The 19,723-nt window shown below is 36.5% G+C and overlaps 1 protein-coding gene across 1 annotated transcript; it reads left to right on the forward strand.

The window, feature by feature from the left end:
- Positions 1-3,265: 3,265 nt before the first annotated feature.
- On the forward strand, positions 3,266-4,945 carry LOC140180669 (uncharacterized). Its single transcript, XM_072221937.1, has one exon. It carries the CDS (start codon positions 3,266-3,268, stop codon positions 4,943-4,945), a length of 1,680 nt encoding a protein of 559 aa, XP_072078038.1.
- Positions 4,946-19,723: the final 14,778 nt, after the last annotated feature.

The raw sequence follows: 19,723 nt of genomic DNA on the forward strand, positions 1-19,723 counted from the left end.
CAAAGACAATTTTTTTTCGTAAGGATGGAGATGAAGGTGAAATTCTCCTGAGGTAGGCATGGGGACCTGAGCGGGAATTCCCGCCCCGTCCTCGCTGATCCACAAATTATTAGATTTGCTTTAATATTCTTAATAATTTATTTCTAATATAAATTTTCTAGTCATTTTACATACATATATATTGAAAAATCTAACCCTAATTTCAAAAGTGTCTTCCTTTTTCTCCATAAAACTAACACTGTGCCGTCCCACACTCCCATTCTCCAGTCATCCCAGAATTCCAGAAAGCCAGAACTCCCAAATTCCAATCTCTCATAGCGTCACAACCATACCCTTCATTACTCCTACTCAGTGCTCATCGCGCTCGTGCCATCACCCCTTGCCACATCGTTGTCTCTGATAACGACATCCTTTTCCCTCTTTACCACTACGTGACTACCTATATTTTTCTCTCCATTGCAATGTCCGTTCTCCTCACCATCATCGTGTCTGTTTTGCTCTCCACTGTATTGAGCTCTGCTTCACTATTCGTCGTCCGGTTACATGCATCCGATAGAAAGAAGTCGTCATCTATCGTCGAGAGCATCATTTCTATAGACCACAACTACTAGTTATCCTTCCCCTAGTTCTCCTCCTCCTCTCCTTCCACATGACTTCAGGTTTGGGGGATGAGACCCGCGAAAAATGAGAATAGGGGTAATATTCTGCCACAATGGAGGACGGGGAGCAAAGAGACATTTTTCGCTTCCGTCTTGTTCCGTTGCCATATTGATTTTTTTTTTATGTTATAAATTGGTTGTCTCAAATAAATTTAAAAAGAGATTCTAGTTGTTATAGGTCTGTCTGCAGACTTCCACCTCATAACCCAAAAACATTTTAATACCAAAAAAGTTGATAAGTTTTTAGGTTTTAATTTTCACCCTTCATCGTATATATTAGGACTGAATTGATAATCAAACAAATTAAACTATTAGATTACTAGATTAATTAATAATTCATAGGTTAAACTGACTAATCTGATCATAATTAAATAATTATATAAAATATTATTTCTATCTTCATAAATATCCTTTTAATTTTATTTTATACTAAAATAATTATACTTTATTTTATACTAAAATAATTATTATTTTTATATTTAATAATTTATTAATTTGTTTATATCTATTATATTATTATATATTATAAATAAAGAATTTTTTAATATATTGTGATTAGTAAAGAATTTTTTATTTTTTTAATCTGTAAATGTTAATATTTGTGTACAATTAAAATATAAATAATTTAATAATGAGTAATAAATTAAATTAAATTAAATTGATATAATTTATTTAGTTGTTAAAGCCTGTAAATTATATATATATATATTGGCATATTGTAATAAAGCATCACGTAGCTTGTGGGCCAGGCTTATTGCCTTCCAGGCTCAAGACGGTGGTTCGAACAGGATCCATCCCTTTGTATGCTTAGGATCATACGTGGACCGCAGAGTGCTGGAGCACAAGAGACCCATCCAGTTCATGGGTTTGCAGCAAGCCGACTCATTTTGGGCGGTTTTCAACAAATCACAGTTTTTGACCGATCGAATGCAAATTTGTTCAGCGCATTCTAACCAAATTGGCCAAACCATCGGTTTACTAATTTTTTATCGAACGGACCAGTCTGACCTGGTTCTAACAACTATTCCCTTAGTTCATACTTCATACGCATATATTGGTGACTACTCCTTAATTTTAAGGGAAATCCTTATTATCATAAAGAAATATATGCACGCAGTACGCAAATATACTATTGATACGAGTCAAATTTTAATCCATTGTTGAATTACATCTTTGTTTTTGGTCAAATCTGGATTGGCCAAGAAAAACTCCTGCATTTATTTTTATTTGGTGAATACTATAGTGTCTATCACTTTGTACTTAAATTACTAAAAAAAATAAATAAATAATATTTAATAAATTTTATATAATTTATTTTTTATTTTAAATATTTTATTTTTTATTCTAAAAAAAAATTAGACAATTTAAGTATCATAATAAAGACACCATAAAACTCATTTTTTTATTTATAGAATTACTTGGATAGTATTCTAAAGGTATCGATTAAGATGATAAAAATATTATTTTTAGTATATTGAATTCATAACAAATTTGAAAAATCCATATTTATTTTATATTTTTTGGAAAAAAAACTCTCTTTAATATATTTTAACTAATTCTTTTATATAGTATGAAAGTTTAGATTATTAATGAAGATTTGTTAAAGACTTAAAAATAAGGTTAAATAGAAAAAGTACAAGTTTTAGTATTTTTGCAAATTATGTAGAAGTCAGATAACAGAAAATTATTTCTAGTTTTCTCTCGTCACAAAAATGTGGAGAAGAGAAGGTAAAGACAATAACACCACAATATATTCGAATTCGAATTTGAAATATAATAAGATTTACATTTAATTTCCACTATAAATTATGACAGAATTTTTATTATAATCAATCTTCATTACAAATAATAATCACAAAAATTCAATCCAAGTCTTTCACACTTATAGTTCTACATTGTTACCTGACATATAAGTTGAGAGACTAACAAACTAACCATTTAGTTACTAAATAGCTGAATTAGTTAGCTAGTGGAGATATTTATCATAAAGTGGTTAGAGTAGAGCACTATCAATTGCTATGCGTGTGTATGATAATATAGTGTGTGCGTGAACCTAACAAATGAGTTGAACTTAACTCATCATATCTATGCTTGTATATAAGGCTTGTCATGCCTCACAGTTAGTTGAGTTTTGCCATTTTCTGATTCAAGTCACATTTCCATCTTTCTCCTCTCTGTTTTTTCTCTGAACCTGCACATTCTCTTGCTACTCTCACCACACCTTTAACATGGTGCGGTGAGCATAGACCCAAAGAGGGTAGCATGTGCAAGAAGCAAGGAATTGAGGAAAGAAAAACTTGATCTCTATGCCTCAATCATCAATTTGAAGGGCACAGAACTCCAATTTCACAAATCAGTGAAATTAGGGGAGAGATGGCAGAACCATTCGCTGCGAACTCGAGTTCGTCACATTCTGCGGTAGAGTTACAAAGAATTACTGAAGTTTTGAATCAAATCACGTCAATTCAAGCCCAACTAACTCGGAACAGCGCCAATTCGAGTCAAGATCCAACAAACCCTTACTTTCTTCATCCTTCTGAGAGGCCGGTACTCCTCTTATCCCTGTTATTCTGGATGGCAAGAACTATGGCTCTTGGAGTAGATCAATGTTATTAGCATTTAAATCTAAAAATAAATTGAAATTCATAGATGGTAGTTTACCAAAGCCTGATGAAAATGATAGTGTGTTCGAATCTTGGAAAAGATGCAATACCTACGTCGTATCTTGGATAAACCTATCGTTAAGCCCTAGCATTTCGCAATCGGTAATATGGATGAACGTTGCTAGCGACCTATGGAATGACCTAAAACGCAGGTATTATCATGGTGATAGATTTTGGGTGGCAGAATTACACGAGGAGTTTTATGTAGTTAGACAAGGAGACATGGATGTCACAACCTATTTCACTAAATTGAGATCAATTTGGGAAGACATAGAAAATTTCAGGATGATTCCTTCATGTGAATGTGGAAAGGATTGCAAGTGTGGTTTAGGTGTTGTGAGAAGATACAAGTCTGAGGATCAAGTTACCTGTTTCTTGAGGGGTTTGAACGACCAGTACTCGGCTGTAAGGTCCCAAATTATGCTCATGGATCCTCTCCCTGATATCCACACAGCTCTTTCAATGCTCTCTCAGCAGGAAAGACAGCAACATAGCTTGGAACCTATCTCAATTGATAGACTCGTGGCATACTCTGCAACTTCCTCAAACACTATGGACTTCAGTCAGAATAGAGGGAGAGGAAGAGGTAGAAGAGGTAGGCAACAAGCTGGAGGGAGAGGTGGTCGAGGAAGACAACAGGGAAGAATGCAGTGTTCACACTGTGAAAAATTGGGACACACCATAGAGACATGCTATAAAAAGCATGGCCTTCCACCACACTTGAGGCAAAGGAATGGTGGAGAAGCTGCTGTAAACATAATGACCACAGCAAATACTGAGGTTGCAAATGGAGAACTCAGTATGCAGTTGGGAGAGTCCGAGACTTCCAATTCTGGATTTACTGCAGAACAGAAGGAAGCTTTGTTGGCATTGCTTCACACGAATGAACTAAGGAACATTCATAGTACTAGCCAAATTGTGACTTCACAGCAGTCACCACCTCATCAAGGTAATTTGGTGCATGTTTTGCATTTCAAAACAAGTGTTAAAGCCCTAAACATTTCAAAACAAAAGTGCAAATCCTGGGTAATCGATACGGGTGCTACAAATCACGTATCATATACCTTGGATGATTTTCAAAGCTATCAACAAATAGATCCAATTATTGTGAAACTACCAAATGGTTCTTACACTACAAGTAGTATAATTGGAACTATTGTATTTTCTGAAAAATTGTATTTGAAAAATGCATTATACATTCCTTCATTCAATTTCAAGCTAATTTCAGTATCCAAGCTTACAGCCACACTACATTGCACTATGAACTTTTCTGAAAAATTGTGTGAGATACAGGACTGCAGTTCCTTGAGGATGATTGGCAAAGCTGAGGTTGTTGGAGGCCTCTACACACTCAATAAGGAACATTCATTGCATACAAATTCTGCACCATACATCATGAGCATTCAAGGCACTCAGGATAGAAGTCTTTGGCATTGTAGGTTAGGGCATCCATCATTAAATAGCTTGAAATCAATACAAAAAATTTATCATTTCACTACTTGTAATGACACTGAGATGTTACCCTGCAACGCTTGCCACTTGGCAAAGCAAAGAAAGCTGCCATTTGCAGCAAGTAATAAGATTGCATCATATTGCCTAGAACTCATTCATGTAGATATATAGGGACCTTTGTCTATTTTGTCTACAAGGGGTCACAGGTATTTTTTAACAATAGTGGATGACAAGTCTAGGTACACTTGGTTGTATTTCATGAAAGCTAAATCAGAAGCCACAAATTTGTTAAAATCTTTTGTCAACTTCGCTAAAACACAATTCAATCAAACTGTAAAAAAGGTGAGAACTGACAATGGACCAGAATTTTTAATGCCAGATTACTATGCATCCAGTGGCATAATTCATCAAAGAACATGTGTTGAGACCCCTCAACAAAATGGTATTGTTGAGAGGAAACACCAACATGTTCTTGCTGTAACCAAGGCCCTCTTATTTCACTCAAACATTCCTAAGTGCTACTGGAATTATGCCACTGCACATGCAATTCACTTGATAAATAGGCTGCCATCTATTTTCTTAAAAAATCAGTCACCCTACCAGATTTTGCACCATTCCTTGCCCCCTATATCACAGTTGAGAGTCTTTGGGTGTTTAGCATATGCTAACACCATTACGGCAGGAAGAAAAAAACTTGACCCAAGGGCAAGAAAGTGCACCTTTTTGGGATTTAGGGAAGGCATTAAAGGTTTTGTTCTGTTAGATTTTCACTCAAATGAAATTTTTGTGTCTAGAGATGTAAAGTTTTATGAAACTATTTTTCCTTTCACCAAAATGGTTGACACACATTCACATCCTATATCATCACGGATTTATTCCATGCCTGACCATTTCACATATGATACATATTCATACACTTTACCACAAGTCCAGCATCCACACACACATGGATATCTACCTGAACAGCAGATTTCTGCACCCACTCCACTAACACAGAGCACCACACAGATCATTGATCCATGCATCAGTAATGATTTAAACAGAGACACAACTGAACATACATCCATAGATCCTCTTCATACCATTGACTCTCAACATCTTATCCCTTTAAGAAGGTCCACAAGAGAGCATAAGAAACCTGCATATCTCAAAGACTTCCAATGCATGAGTGTCTCCCCAGCCCCACCAAGCAAATATCCCCTCACACACTTCTTATGTTATAATGCACTTTCAGCATCACATAGAGCCTTCTCCCTAGCCATCTCCACTGACAAAGAACCAAGGTCTTATGATGATGCCGTAGCTCATGCATGTTGGAGGAATGCCATCAAAGATGAACTCAATGCACTACAGCAACTACAGACTTGGGAAATTCAGGCTCTCCCTCCTGGCAAGAAAGCCATCGGCTGCAAATGGGTGTTTAAGCTCAAACACAACCCCGATGGGAGCATTGAAAGACATAAGGCACGACTAGTCACGAAAGGCTTCACCCAAGTACCCGGCATTGACTACCTCAATACTTTTAGTCCTATTTTAAAGCTTAGCACGCTTCGCATAGTACTTGCATTGGCTGCTGCCAAAGGTTGGTTTCTTAAGCAGATTGACATCAACACGGCTTTCCTTCATGGTGAGTTGGAGGAAAAGGTCTATATGCGCATCCCTCTCGGGTTGAATGCCCCACCCAATCATGTTTGCAAGCTGCGAAAGTCCCTTTATAGCCTGAAACAGGCGAGCCGACAGTGGAACAATATGTTGAAATCTGTTCTGATAGAGAGTGGGTACAGCCAATCGAAGTCTGATCACAGCTTGTTTACCAAACACCAAAGCAGTGGCTTCACTGCACTATTGGTTTACGTAGATGATGTGGTGTTGGCAGGGAACGACATGAGTGAAATCAATTCCATTAAGGCATTGTTGCATGAGAAGTTTCGTATCAAGGACATTGGTGATTTAAAGTTCTTCCTAGGGATGGAAGTTGCTCGAAGCAGGGAAGGCATTGCTTTATACCAACAGAAATATGCATTGGATTTATTACGAGACTTTGGAATGGAGGAGTGCAAGCCAGCTTCGACCCCAATGGATTATGGCACTAAGTTGACAAAAGATGAGGGGGAATTACTACCTGACAACAGTGCGTATAGGAAGCTAATTGGCAAACTCCTTTATCTGGCTAACACAAGGCCAGAAATCAGTTTCGCAATTGGCAAGCTCAGCCAATTTCTTGAGAAACCAACCACTTTGCACCTCAAGGCAGCATATAGAATTTTGAGATACATCAAGATGGCACCTGCAACCGGATTGTTCTTCCCGTCCAAGTCTGATCTGCTAGTGTAAGGATTTAGTGACTCTGATTGGACGGCATGCCCTGATTCACGAAAATCCATATCTGCCTACTGCTTTTACATTGGGAATTTGATTGTTTCATGGAAAAGCAAGAAATAAACGACTGTGGCATCATCTTCTACTGAAGCAGAATATCGAGCGTTAGCCTCAGCCACTAGAGAAGCAATTTGGCTAAAGAAAGTCCTAAGTGACTTGGGTTTTGAGCTAGAGAAACCTATAAGTCTATACTGTGATAGCCAAGCAGCCATCCACATTGCTCACAATCCAGTTTTTCATGAACGAACAAAGCATATTGAGGTTGATTGCCATGTGGTAAGAGACAAGGTGATGGAAAAACTCATCCACCTACTTCCTATCTCGACTCATGAACAAATAACAGACCTCTTGACAAAGCCACTTGCACCGAAAACCTTCTCCACTCTCTACGGCAAGTTAGGACTACTAGACATTTGTACTCCTAACTTGAGGGAAGGTGTTACCTGACATATAAGTTGAGAGACTAACAAACTAACCATTTAGTTACTAAATAGATGAATTAGTTAGCTAGTGGAGATATTTATCACAAAGTGGTTAGAGTAGAGCACTATCAGCTGCTATGCGTGTGTATGATAATATAGTGTGTGCGTGAACCTAACAAATGAGTTGAACTTAACTCATTATATCTATGCTTGTATATAAGGCTTGTCATGCCTCACAGTTAGTTGAGTTTTGCCATTTTTTGATTCAAGTCACATTTCTATCTTTCTCTTCTCTATTTTTTCTCTGAACCTGCACATTCTCTTGCTACTCTCACCACACCTTCAATATACATAGCTTAAAATATCATTCATAAGTACTCACCCAACTTAAAGAAAATGAAAACCGTATGAATTCTAATTTAGCTCATACCTTGAACAAACATTCAATTATAAGTAAATTCTACCTTTGTGAAATCTAACTTTTTCTTTTTTTTTTTTATCTTTTTATCATTTTCAATATGAAATAAAACTAAACAATAGAAAAAAATAGACATCACACACAAAAGAAAAAGTATAGGCAAATAATATAAATATTGAACAATGTGAAAAACGGTTTAAAAAAGAAAAGTTAAATTAATTATGAAAATTAGATTCTCAATTTATTAGAATAATCAATTTTTGAATTTAAATTATTAGGGTTAGACAACGTAACCTCTTATATCACATCATGTTCCCATTCCATCTCAATCCTCTTCCAACTCACGTTTTTTTCTTTCACCACGCCGTGACGGAAACGACGTCGTAACTTCAACCATGCCATCGAATGCCGTCCACCATCACGGCTTCCTCCTCGCCGTTGCAGCCACCGCCAAACGCCACAGCCACTACCAAACGCCATAGTCCCACGCCACTTCGCAATTCATAGTAGCGTCGCCCGACCACCGCAGTCCTTCTTCACTCCGTAATTCCCAACAACAAAGATGACCACCGTAGCCCCTCTCCTTCGCGTTGGCAGCTGCGCCATCCGACCACTGCAGCGACCTCTCCCTCGTGATTCACTACAGTGCCGGTCGACCACCATAGCACCTCTCCTCTCGCGATTCGCAGCGTTGCCGATCACCACAGGACCCTTTCTTTCTTTCTCTCTCTCTCTCTCTCTCTCTCTCTCTCTCTCTCTCTCTCTTGTTTCTACCTTGTTGTGATCCACCCATAATATGCTAGATGATCATTTTAGTAGGTATGCAGATGGTTATTTTAACTTTTATGTGGATGGTTATTTGATTGGAATAGGTTTAATTAGATACAATTAAAATATGCTGAATGTTCAATTCATTAAGTATGTGGATAATTATTTTTGTCCTTAAATAGATGATTATTCTTAAGTGCTGATGATGGTCCTTGTTGACGAACCAACGGTGGTGAAGAGGATTCCGACGGTGACAATGAGAGCTGATTGGCGACCAAGTGACAGTGGGAAGAACCCAGGAGGCGACGATGATGATCTGGTAAGGGAGAGAGTGATGCCGGCGAAAGAGACTGGTTGGTGAGGCGACGACGTTAGAAGGTTTGGAGGAGAAGCTGGTGCTTTGGTAAATTATAGTATAATAGATGGTTAAAATTTTTAAATTACTGAATGGGATTTTCTAGTTGAGTAATTTGAGTAGAGTATCTTTTTTTTTAAAACTATTAGACCAAATTTTTAACCCATTGTTCACGTTGTTCAGATTCTCTATTATTTACTTAGCAGAAGCGCACTCAAAATCAAGGAAGATAACTAGCTCGAGCTTTAAGGTTGTGGATCCAAAACCATTTTTTTTGTTTTCTTCCTTGGAAAGAATCTTCATATATAGAGTCTCTTATCTATTATTAATGCAGAGAATTCTTTCCTTTTTTTGTTGTTGTAGCCGTTTGCACATATCATGGTAAGAACCGATGGCTTTGTTTGAGATTATGCTTGCTAGTTGATTTTCCTTCGAATGCTTTTTAATATTGAAGTTATAAATATCTGAAGCACTAATAATAGAAAGTTAGTCCAATAAAAAGATAATATCAAATGTTTGTCATTATCAAAATAATTAGCCAATTCCTAACTCAACAATTAAAATTTGTTTTGGTAATTTGACTTACAATTTTATTTTATTTTATTTATTATCTTTTTCACAAAATGAAGTAAAAATATATTTAGTAGTTGATTTTTTAGAAAAATTATTTTGCTTATAAAGTAGGAATCAGTTAAAAAGCATTCTTAAAGATCTTATTAAGATAATAATAACATATTTTTTTGGCATTTATCGCGGACCGAGAAAAGAGGGTTTTTTGACGCGTTTGGTTATGAGTTCGACTATTTCGAGGTAGGGACACTTTTTTTTTAAACTTATTTTAATTTTAAGAGTTGTTACAAGTTGATATTAATATGAAAAATATATTATTGTGATTTTGTAAGTCTTATGGATTATATTTGGTTATTTTGGATGAATGAGAATCTTTTTTTGATTGATTTATTAATCGATTGAGAAAGCTGAAAATTCTGATTACTTAACTGATGTTGTTGAATTGCTTTTTCCTTGATTTACTGGAAGAGATTTAAATTGGAATTTGGTTTGATTTTGGAAATGAGTTGATTTTTTGAAAAGATTTAATATTGAAATTTGGTTTTATATTGAACCTGATTTGATATCAGAGCTTGGTTTAAAACAAATTTGGAAACATTTTGATTTACGAAAAGGAGTTGATATTTGGAAACGATTAAGTTATTGAAAATGATTTGCTATTTGAAAATGGTTAAAAAGGGTTTAAGGAATGTTTGGATGGGACCCGTGAAGGGTGACAGAGTCTGAGTTTTAGAGGAGGTGCTGCTAAAATTTTTATACATATTGGAGGTTTCGTTTGAAGTGGTTATTTAGAAAGATTTTGATTTAAGGAATATACGATTTGATTTTGAGTTATTAAGAAAAGGATTACGTTTTGAGTTTGATTTATTTAGAAAAGAATGAACTATGCTTTGAGTTTGAATTATTTATGAATGGAATGGGAAGGATGACGAGGATTGATTTCAAAGTATGATTTTGAACGAATTGAATGATATTGAGAATGAATTTGGAAATGAAATTTAATTTGATTGAGATACCTGGACAGTAGCAAGGACTGTAGTTCATTCCGCTTGCTCTAGGTCGGTGAATGAGATCACGGACAGTAGTAGCAGTAGTGGTTCATCTCACTTGCTCTGGGTCAGTGATTGTGACGCCTGGGTAGTAGTAGTAGTAGTGGATTATTCCACTTGCTCCAAGTTGAGTCTTTAAACACCCGCCTAAATAGTAGCAATAGTAGTGGTTTATTCCACTTGCTCTGGGTTAAGTGGGTAGTAGCAAGGGGGTTGTGGCTCAGACCCACTTGCTCCGCGATCGGGTGTTTCTGTCCAAGGTTAGCTATCAGCACATGTCGGGTTGGCTATATAATCGACAGATGATATCATCAGCTATAGGACAGGCATACATCATATACATTTGTATGTTTTGCTTGAGTGTGCATTATTTTGGTCTGCCTATTTGTTTAACTATGCTTATCTGCTTTTGTCCTACTTGTTGTATTTGTATCATATCTATGGTTTTCTTGTTTGAATTGAATGTGTGTGCAACTGAGAGATCCCTCATGCCGGTAGTGATGAAGCTGAGGGTTATTTTCCTGATGTGATGATTTGATTCTTGATTTGATTGAATTGGTTAGGCCAAAGATCGTGGCTGGTTTCTGATTTAGGTTTTAGTAAAGTATGAAAAATCAAGCTGGTTCAGCATAGACTTAATGAACATATGCTTGAAACAGGTTGGCCATTCATACAGTCTAGAAAACTGATTAAGATTTTCTTATAAGAAAGGTTGTGGATTTCTGGATAATTAAATATTGGTTTTTGAAAAGGTTTTGGTTGATTAGCCATTGATTTTTAAAAGATTTATAGGACGAATGATATTCACTGCCTTGAAATCAATTCTTCTCTTTATATGTATCTTCTTATCACAATTCTTAAACCCTCTACTGAGAACCCTTTCGAAGACAATGTTCTCACCCCTCTACAGAATTCTCTTTTCAGGACCGATGAGGAAGCTTGCAGAGTTTTTGCTAAGTTCTTAGATACGTTATTTCTATTTGTATACACATGTTATAGATTTTTCTCGCCTATGTTGTTATAATCTTGTAAGAGGGATAGTAGTTTGTATGTTTTGTATGTATATTATATTTATAAGCTACTTATGTAAGAAGTTTTGTATATATATATATATATGCTTGTTTGTTTTTAAGATAAAGTATTTTTCCGATTTTCCAAAGAAATCAACGATATGTTTTTGAGTCAAAGACTCCTATTTTATTATTAAGTATATGAAATCATCATAATACTTCTTGCTATTAGAGTGGCACAGCCAGAAGCGTGACATTCTGATAATAAGGGTATTACATTATGGTATCAGGGTAGCCTTTCCTATAGAGCCTGAGGAATGGACTGACTATGCTTCAGTTGCATACTCTGAGCACCTGTCATGTTGTAGGTCTTGTCCCGATGATGAGAGTTAAAGTTTTATGCACATGACAGTCTACTAATTAATGCCGTTAGGCTACCATTGCATACATCACGATATTAAGTTTGGCTGGCTTAACACTGATGGTTTATGTATATGAGAATGCTAACAGGATATCGTAGGTGAAATGGAACTAATAGGTAACGTATACCGTGGGGTTGGAAAATGTTAGAAGTTGAAGTTTAGGAAGTTGAAGCTCTGAAGTTGGTACGAATTCGGTGTGCAGACGAATTATCCGTCATTTTAATACCAACCTGCCTTGTAACCTTTTTGCATCGAGCCTATCTTGTATCTTCTGCTTTGTACCACATTTTTTTCCCAATAAATGTTTTATGCCATATGAACATCTTGCTATTTGAAACTGTATACATATCTATATGCTGAGACTTTTTTTTGTGTTGAAACTTTATAATGTTCTGTGTATTATGTTAATTTTCGAGGACAAAAATTTTTATGAGTGGGGTAGAATGTAAGACCCCAAATTTTTGGAAATTAATTAATAAATTATTTATGATTTATTTTATTTATTCAAAAAAATATTTTTAAAGTTTTTTATATTAATTGAGTTCTTTCTTATTATTGATTTAAAGCTTTAGTGATTTAAAAATAATGAGGATTTTATATGCTTTAATTTGAATAATTAGATTTTTAATTTTATTTTATAATTTAAAGAAAATTAATTTGATTATATCTAATTATTGAATTAGAATACTATTTGAAAATAAATTGCAAGTTGATGCATAAATGATATTTTTATATATAGTTATTGTTTGATTAAATTTGGTTTTCAATTACCCTATTACTCCGAATTTTATAAAAATTATTAAACTATCCTAACCCTAATTTGACCTAATCCTAACCCACTCACCTCTTTCACCCCCCCATACCCCACACACGGACACACACACTCTTTTAACACAAACATACACACACACTGCGGAGAAGAGAAAGAGAAAAGGCGGGGAGAGCATTGCCGGCTGAGGGGGGGAGCTCGCTGCCGTTGTCGAGCCGTCGCCGACGTTGCCGAGTTGCTTGTCTCCATCAAGCCCGAGAGAGAGAGAGAGAGAGAGAGAGAGAGAGAGAGAGAGAGAGAGAGAGAGAGAGAGAGAGAGAGAGAGAGAGAGAGAGAGAGTGAGCACGACGTTGAGGGAGAGAGAGGAAACCCTTGTCATTGCCGTTTGTGGAGTCCATGCCAGCGCCATCGTCCCAAGCCACTGCCTCGTCACCGAGCCTCCACGATCGCCACCGTCCATGCTTGTCGCCACCAGTCGCGTCGTCGTTGCCTTTGCCCAGTTCCACCACCGTTGAAATTGCGAACGGAAGAAGTAGACGAAGCTATTCACATCACTGTCGTGGAGCCTTAGTCGCTGTCATCGTCCTCAGTGCAAGCTTATGCCGTTGCTGGTGGGGTCAAATCTGCCGCCGAACTAAGCTGAGGGAGAGAAAACATGAAAGGAAGAGAGGACGGGGAGCCACCGCTGTTGCTGCTGAACCGACAAAGCTGCTAGCGGAGCTACTGCCATTCAGTTCAGCTGTTCTTCCTTGTAATCGTAGGTATCTCTATTTTGAAGCCCTCGCCGCTAGCATAAAAATATTCTATTATGTTTGGTTTGAGATTCTGAGGTTTTGGTAACGTAGGCTCGAGTTCTGGTTGTTGCATGTCGCATTTAAAGTTGTTGTGGTTGCTGCGAAAGTGGTTTTGGGCTGTGGTTGTGTAACACCCTACCACGCAAAGTCTTATGCTTAAGTCATAAAATAGAGGTGGTTAGGTATTACGACCTCAAATGATAAAATTATATATATAATATATTTGAAAAAGATTTATATCTAGGAGCCTTTGAAGGAAAGTTAAAACAAAAGCGTTAAACGGAAAAGCGCAACACTCACGTCAACATTAAACGGTAAACGTAAACCGAGGAAGATAAGAATAAACTAAGCAAAGATATATAAATATGCACAAGAGAGTTCCAAGATACGTATAACAAAGCTTCTGACTCGGCTCACGAAGATAAACCAACCAAGGCACATAGGTATATATATACATATATATACAAGAGAACCCAAAATAAGCCCAAAATACAGTTTACAGAACCTGTTTCTCCAAAATCACCTCTAAGAGGGATAAAACATCATATACATAAGTAGTGGAGATAATAAGTATCTATATATAAACATCAAAATCAAAATAGAGTCCCAAAATGCAAAAGATCTTTGTTGTGAGAAGCTCCCATAATGCCTCAGCGAGGTGCATCACATCTTGCATCTAAAAACCACAAAATATGTATGGGGGTGAGAACCGGAGGTTCTCAGCATGGTAATAGTGCCCACATCTCTAACATATAATATCTCGGAAAAACCGAAGGCGATCCTAGAAATTCTGGCATATGATTTAATCTTAAAAAACATAACTAAACCAAAAGAAAATTAGGCAACTAACTAAGGATATTCATACTACATAATACTCCCCTTTCCAACTCCTCTGAACCTCCCAACCACCACTGGAATCATTAGTTTCAAACACAATTATTACATGCAAGGAAATAAAAAATTAAGATTCAGATACAGCAGATAAACAGGTAGTAAGTAGTTTATGCAATTAGTTAGGCATTCCAAACAAAGCACACCAAACAAACACATAGATGCATATGATGCATGCTTGTCCTATGGCTGATGAGTCTCATCTGTCAGTTATATAGCCAACCCGACAAGCCCTGGTAGCTAACCATTGGACTGTACCTCTGTCGTGCATCCCCAAAATCTCAAATCATAATCATTCATAATCATATAACACACACCGGTGTATATCCACAGAGGCGAGCTCATCTAGAATGGTCTAAGTGTCTGGCCACACTTACAACATAGGGTCAGCAGAGTATCCAGTCTCAACCTAGAGCACGTGGTGGCAAGCCACTGCTTTCACCTAAGGAAACTCGTATCTCAGATATTTGGAAGTGCAACAACCAAATAATCAATCAATAATCATATATTCATACTCAACCATAATTTATTATCAATATAGCCATCCGGCTCATAACATAAACAGCACTCCCACCATCATCATCAGTAAACCCATATCAGCCATGATTTATCATTAATTCACTTCTTTCTTCATCAACAAGTTACCTTCCTCACAGTCCTAATTACACTTCAGCACTCAATTTCCACCTACCAGGCTTTAAACAAGAGTAAAAAGGATTTTGAAAAGTGGAGGAAAGCATTTAGAATAAAAAATTAAAGTTTTTGAAAAACAGGGGCTCGCGTACGCGACCCCTGCTCACGTATGCAAGGAGTGCAACCCGTAGCGTATGCTTGCGTCGCATGTCACCTTTTGCATATGCGCCCTGGCAAAACTGGTCCTCTCGTGTACGCGGCACTGGTTTGCGTATGCGAGCTCCTCAACTCGAGAGCATTGCTCGCGTCGCGTGCCATGTGGTCGCGTACGCAACCAAAGAAAAGCGCACGTTTGCGTACGCAACACACATATCGCGTACGCGAGCCCTCTGGACAGTGTCCAATGGCCGCGTCACATGTGTTCCTTGCGTACGCATTCATAGCAGAAGTTTCAAAAAGCTGCTAAGTCCAGAATCCCTGTTTTGCACAGCAAACTTTGATCGCGCTTAACTTTCTCGTTTTAAAACATTTTTCCTCCGTTCTTCAAATGGTGTGAACCTCTCAGATCAAATTTTCTTTCTAGATAAATTTGATAAAGCTGGAGGTTCGGAGTTTAAGTTATGCTGTGCCAAAGTTGGTAAAAAAATCATAGTTTTCATTAAACGTTAAAAACCTCCACTTTAAAAAACATACAAATTTCAAATCCTTCAAAACCAAACCAAACCTTACTATAACAGCCTCAAGCACTCCCAAACCACATTTCCAACCTCCTTATTCATCCTACAACCTACCAGTTCTCCTCCTTCATCAATCTCAACTCAATAATTCAAGTTCAAGCAATATACAACATACTTCATCAATCATTTATATCAAACACAATATCAACTTTACCACCAACATAGTACCAACAATCACTTCAAATTCACTAACCATTATACATATACCAAGTTACACACGTTATTCATATAAGCCTCTTTCACAACCTCCAAAACCACTAATCACATACATAATAATCAATCTCAACCAACAAAAACATCACAATTCAATTTCTATCTTAAGATCACTAGCCTAAGTGTTCACGACACATTATATTTTAGATACGAGAAACCGAAACCATACTTTGGCTGATTTTCCGATAAACTCAGAACACCTCAAGCGTACTCCACACCACAAGCTATCAACCTCAGCCCCTCACCAACGAACTTAGCTTCCAAAAATTGATCTCAAGCTTCCATTTCCTCAAATTGACTCCAATTCACAACCAATTTTCAATCTAACATCATAATTACCACTATAATTAACATAGAGTTCACTAACTCAACATTACATAAAGAGATTGAGGGAGCTTACCTTGTCCACAGTTCAAGTGAGCTAAACCTAACAAAACCCGCAATCGCGTGGCCACAAACGGTGCGACGATCGGAGCTCCGGATCAAAAGTTATCTTGGTTTAAAGATCAAGTGAGGGTTTTGTGTTTGGGATTTGTGTTCTTCCCCTCCCCTATGCATTTCAGCAAAACATGCATGAATGAGGAGAGAGAAATGAGCTGAGCTAATTTGTTTAAGTGTGTAGGTTGGGCCCATGGGCCCGGTCGACCCGTTTGGCCCAATTTTGGGACAAATTCTTTAAAATTAGTGTCAAAATTCTTGTTTTAATTAGCTCTATCACATTAAACTATAAAATTCAATTTTTGATTTTATAGAATAAATATTAATTTGAGTTAATTATTTATTAATTATTCGGGTTTTACATTCTACCCACCTAAGTAAGAATTTTGCCCACAAAATTTGAGTTCAGTTACCTGAGAATAGGTGTTGGTAGTCTGTTTGCATCTCTGATTCAAGTTTCTAAGTGTGCTCCTCAATACCAGCTCGACACCACGCAACCTTGACTAACACAACTTCCTTTCTGCGCAACCGTTTAATACTGGTGCCGTCAATTCTGACCAGAGTCACTTGGAGTGTCAAATTTTCTCTTAACTGGACAGATTCAAGTTCTAATACATGGCTAGCATCAGGAGTGTATTTCGGCTGTCACTCATTGCGGGCTGAGAGAATAGGGTTTCTTTGACGTGTTTGGTTATGGGTTTGACTATTTCGAGGTAGGGGCATTTTTTTAAACTTATTTTACTTTTAAGAGTTGTTACAAGTTGATATTAATAGAAAAAAAAATATTTTTGTGATTTTGTAAGTCTTATGGATTATATTGAGTTATTTTGGATGAATGAGAATGTTTGTTTGATTGATTTATTAATCGATTGAGAAAGTTGAAAATTCTAATTAGTTAACTGATGTTATTGAATTGGTTTTTCCTTGATTTACTAGAAGCGATTTAAATTGGAATTCGGTTTGATCTTGGAAATGAGTTAATTTTTTGAAAAGATTTAATATTAAAATTTGGTTTGATATTGAACCTGATTTGATATCGGAGTTTGGTTTAAAACAAATTTGGAAAGGATTTGATATTTGGAAACGGTTTGATTTACGAAAAGGAGTTGATATTTGGAAATGATTTGGTTATTGAAAATGATTTGCTATTTGAAAATAGTTGAAAAGAGTTTGAGGAATGTTTGAATGGGACCCGTGAAGGGTGGCAGAGTCCGAATTTTAGAGGAGGTACTGCCAAAATTTTTATAAAAATTGGAGGTTTCATTTGAAGTGGTTATTTAGAAAAATTTGGATTTAAGGAATATACTATTTGATTTTGAATTATTAAGGAAAGGATTATGTTTTGAGTTTGATTTATTTAGAAAAGAATGAACTAAGCTTTTAGTTTGAATTGTTGATGAACAAAGTGGGAAAGATGATGCGAATTGATTTCAAAGTATGATTTTGAATGAATTGAATGATATTGAGAATGAATTTAAAAATAAAATTTAATTTGATTGAGATACCTAGGCAGTAGCAAGGATTGTGGTTCGTCCTGCTTGCTCCAGGTTAGTGAATGAGATCCTGGCCAGTAGCAGCAGTAGTGGTTCATCCCACTTGCTCCAGGTTAGTGATTGTGTCGCCTGGATAGTAGTAGCAGTATTGGATTATTCCACTTGCTCCAGGTTGAGTCTTTAAACACCCGCCTGGGTAGTAGCAGCAGTAGTGGTTTATTCCACTTGCTCTGGGTTAAGCGGGTAGTAGCAAGGGAGTTGTGGCTCAGGCCCACTTGCTCCGCAATGGGGTGTTTTTGTCCAAGGTTAGCTACTAGGACATATCGGGTTGGATATATAACCGACAGATGATATCATCAGTCATAGGACATGTATACATCATATGCATTTGTAAATTTTTCTTGAATGCGCATTGTTTTAGTTTGCCTATTTGTTTAACTATGCTTATCTGCTATTTGTCCTACTTGCTTTATTTATATCCTATCTACTTGTTTGTATTATATGTGGGTGCAATTGAGAGATCCCTCATGCTAGTGGTGGTGAAGCCGAGGGTTATTTTCATGGTGTGATGATTTGATTATTGATTTGATTGAATTGCTTGGGCCAGAGGTCGTGGCTGGTTTCTGATTGAGGTTTTAGTAAAGTATGAAAAAACAAGTTGGTTCAACATAGATTTAATGAACCTATACTTGGAATAGGTTGGTGATTTATATAGTCTAGAAAATTGATTAAGATTTTTTTTGTAAGAAAGGTTTTGGATTTCTGGATAATTAAATATTGGTTTTTGAAAAGGTTTTGGATGATTAGCCATTGGTTTTTAAATGATTCATAGGACGAACGATATTCACTGCCTTGAAATCAATTCTTCTCTTTATACGTATCTTCTTATAACAATTCTTAAACCCTCTACTAAGAATCCTTTCGAGGACGATGTTCTCACCCTTTTACAGAATTCTCTTTTCAAGACCAATGAGGAAGCTTGCAGAGTTTTTCCTAAGTTCTTAGATACATTATTTCTATTTGTATACACATGTTATAGATTTTTCCCGCCTATGTTGTTTTAATCTTGTAAGAGGGATATGAGTTTGTATGTTTTGTATGTATATTATATTTATAAGCTACTTATGTAAGAAGTTTTGTATATATGTATATTCTTGTTTGTTTTCAAGATAAAGTATTTTTTTGGTTTTTCAAAGAAATCAGCGATACCGTTTCGAGTCAAAGGCTCATATTTTATTATTAAGTATATGAAGTCGTCATAATACTTCTTGCTATCAAAATGGCGCAGCCAAAAGTATGACATTCTGATAGTCAGGGTGTTACATGAAAATCTTGACAAAACTCGGTAAAAAGATCGGTCGAACCAACTGTTAACTAGTAAACTAATTAAAACAAGCCTTTTTTTTAATTTCTATTTTTTGAATTACTTAAAAAAAGGAAACAAAAAACACTTGCTCCTCTGTCTTACAATTCACAAATAAAATCCTACCCTTGCTAAACCTTATCAGAGACAAAAAGAACTACAACCACCTTCAAACTTCAGAATGTCACCACTGTCGCCGCCAGTGATGACAGCCAACGATTGCCA

This window comes from Arachis hypogaea, chromosome 17 (genome assembly GCF_003086295.3).
Source record: "Arachis hypogaea cultivar Tifrunner chromosome 17, arahy.Tifrunner.gnm2.J5K5, whole genome shotgun sequence".
Taxonomy (NCBI): Eukaryota; Viridiplantae; Streptophyta; class Magnoliopsida; order Fabales; family Fabaceae; genus Arachis; species Arachis hypogaea.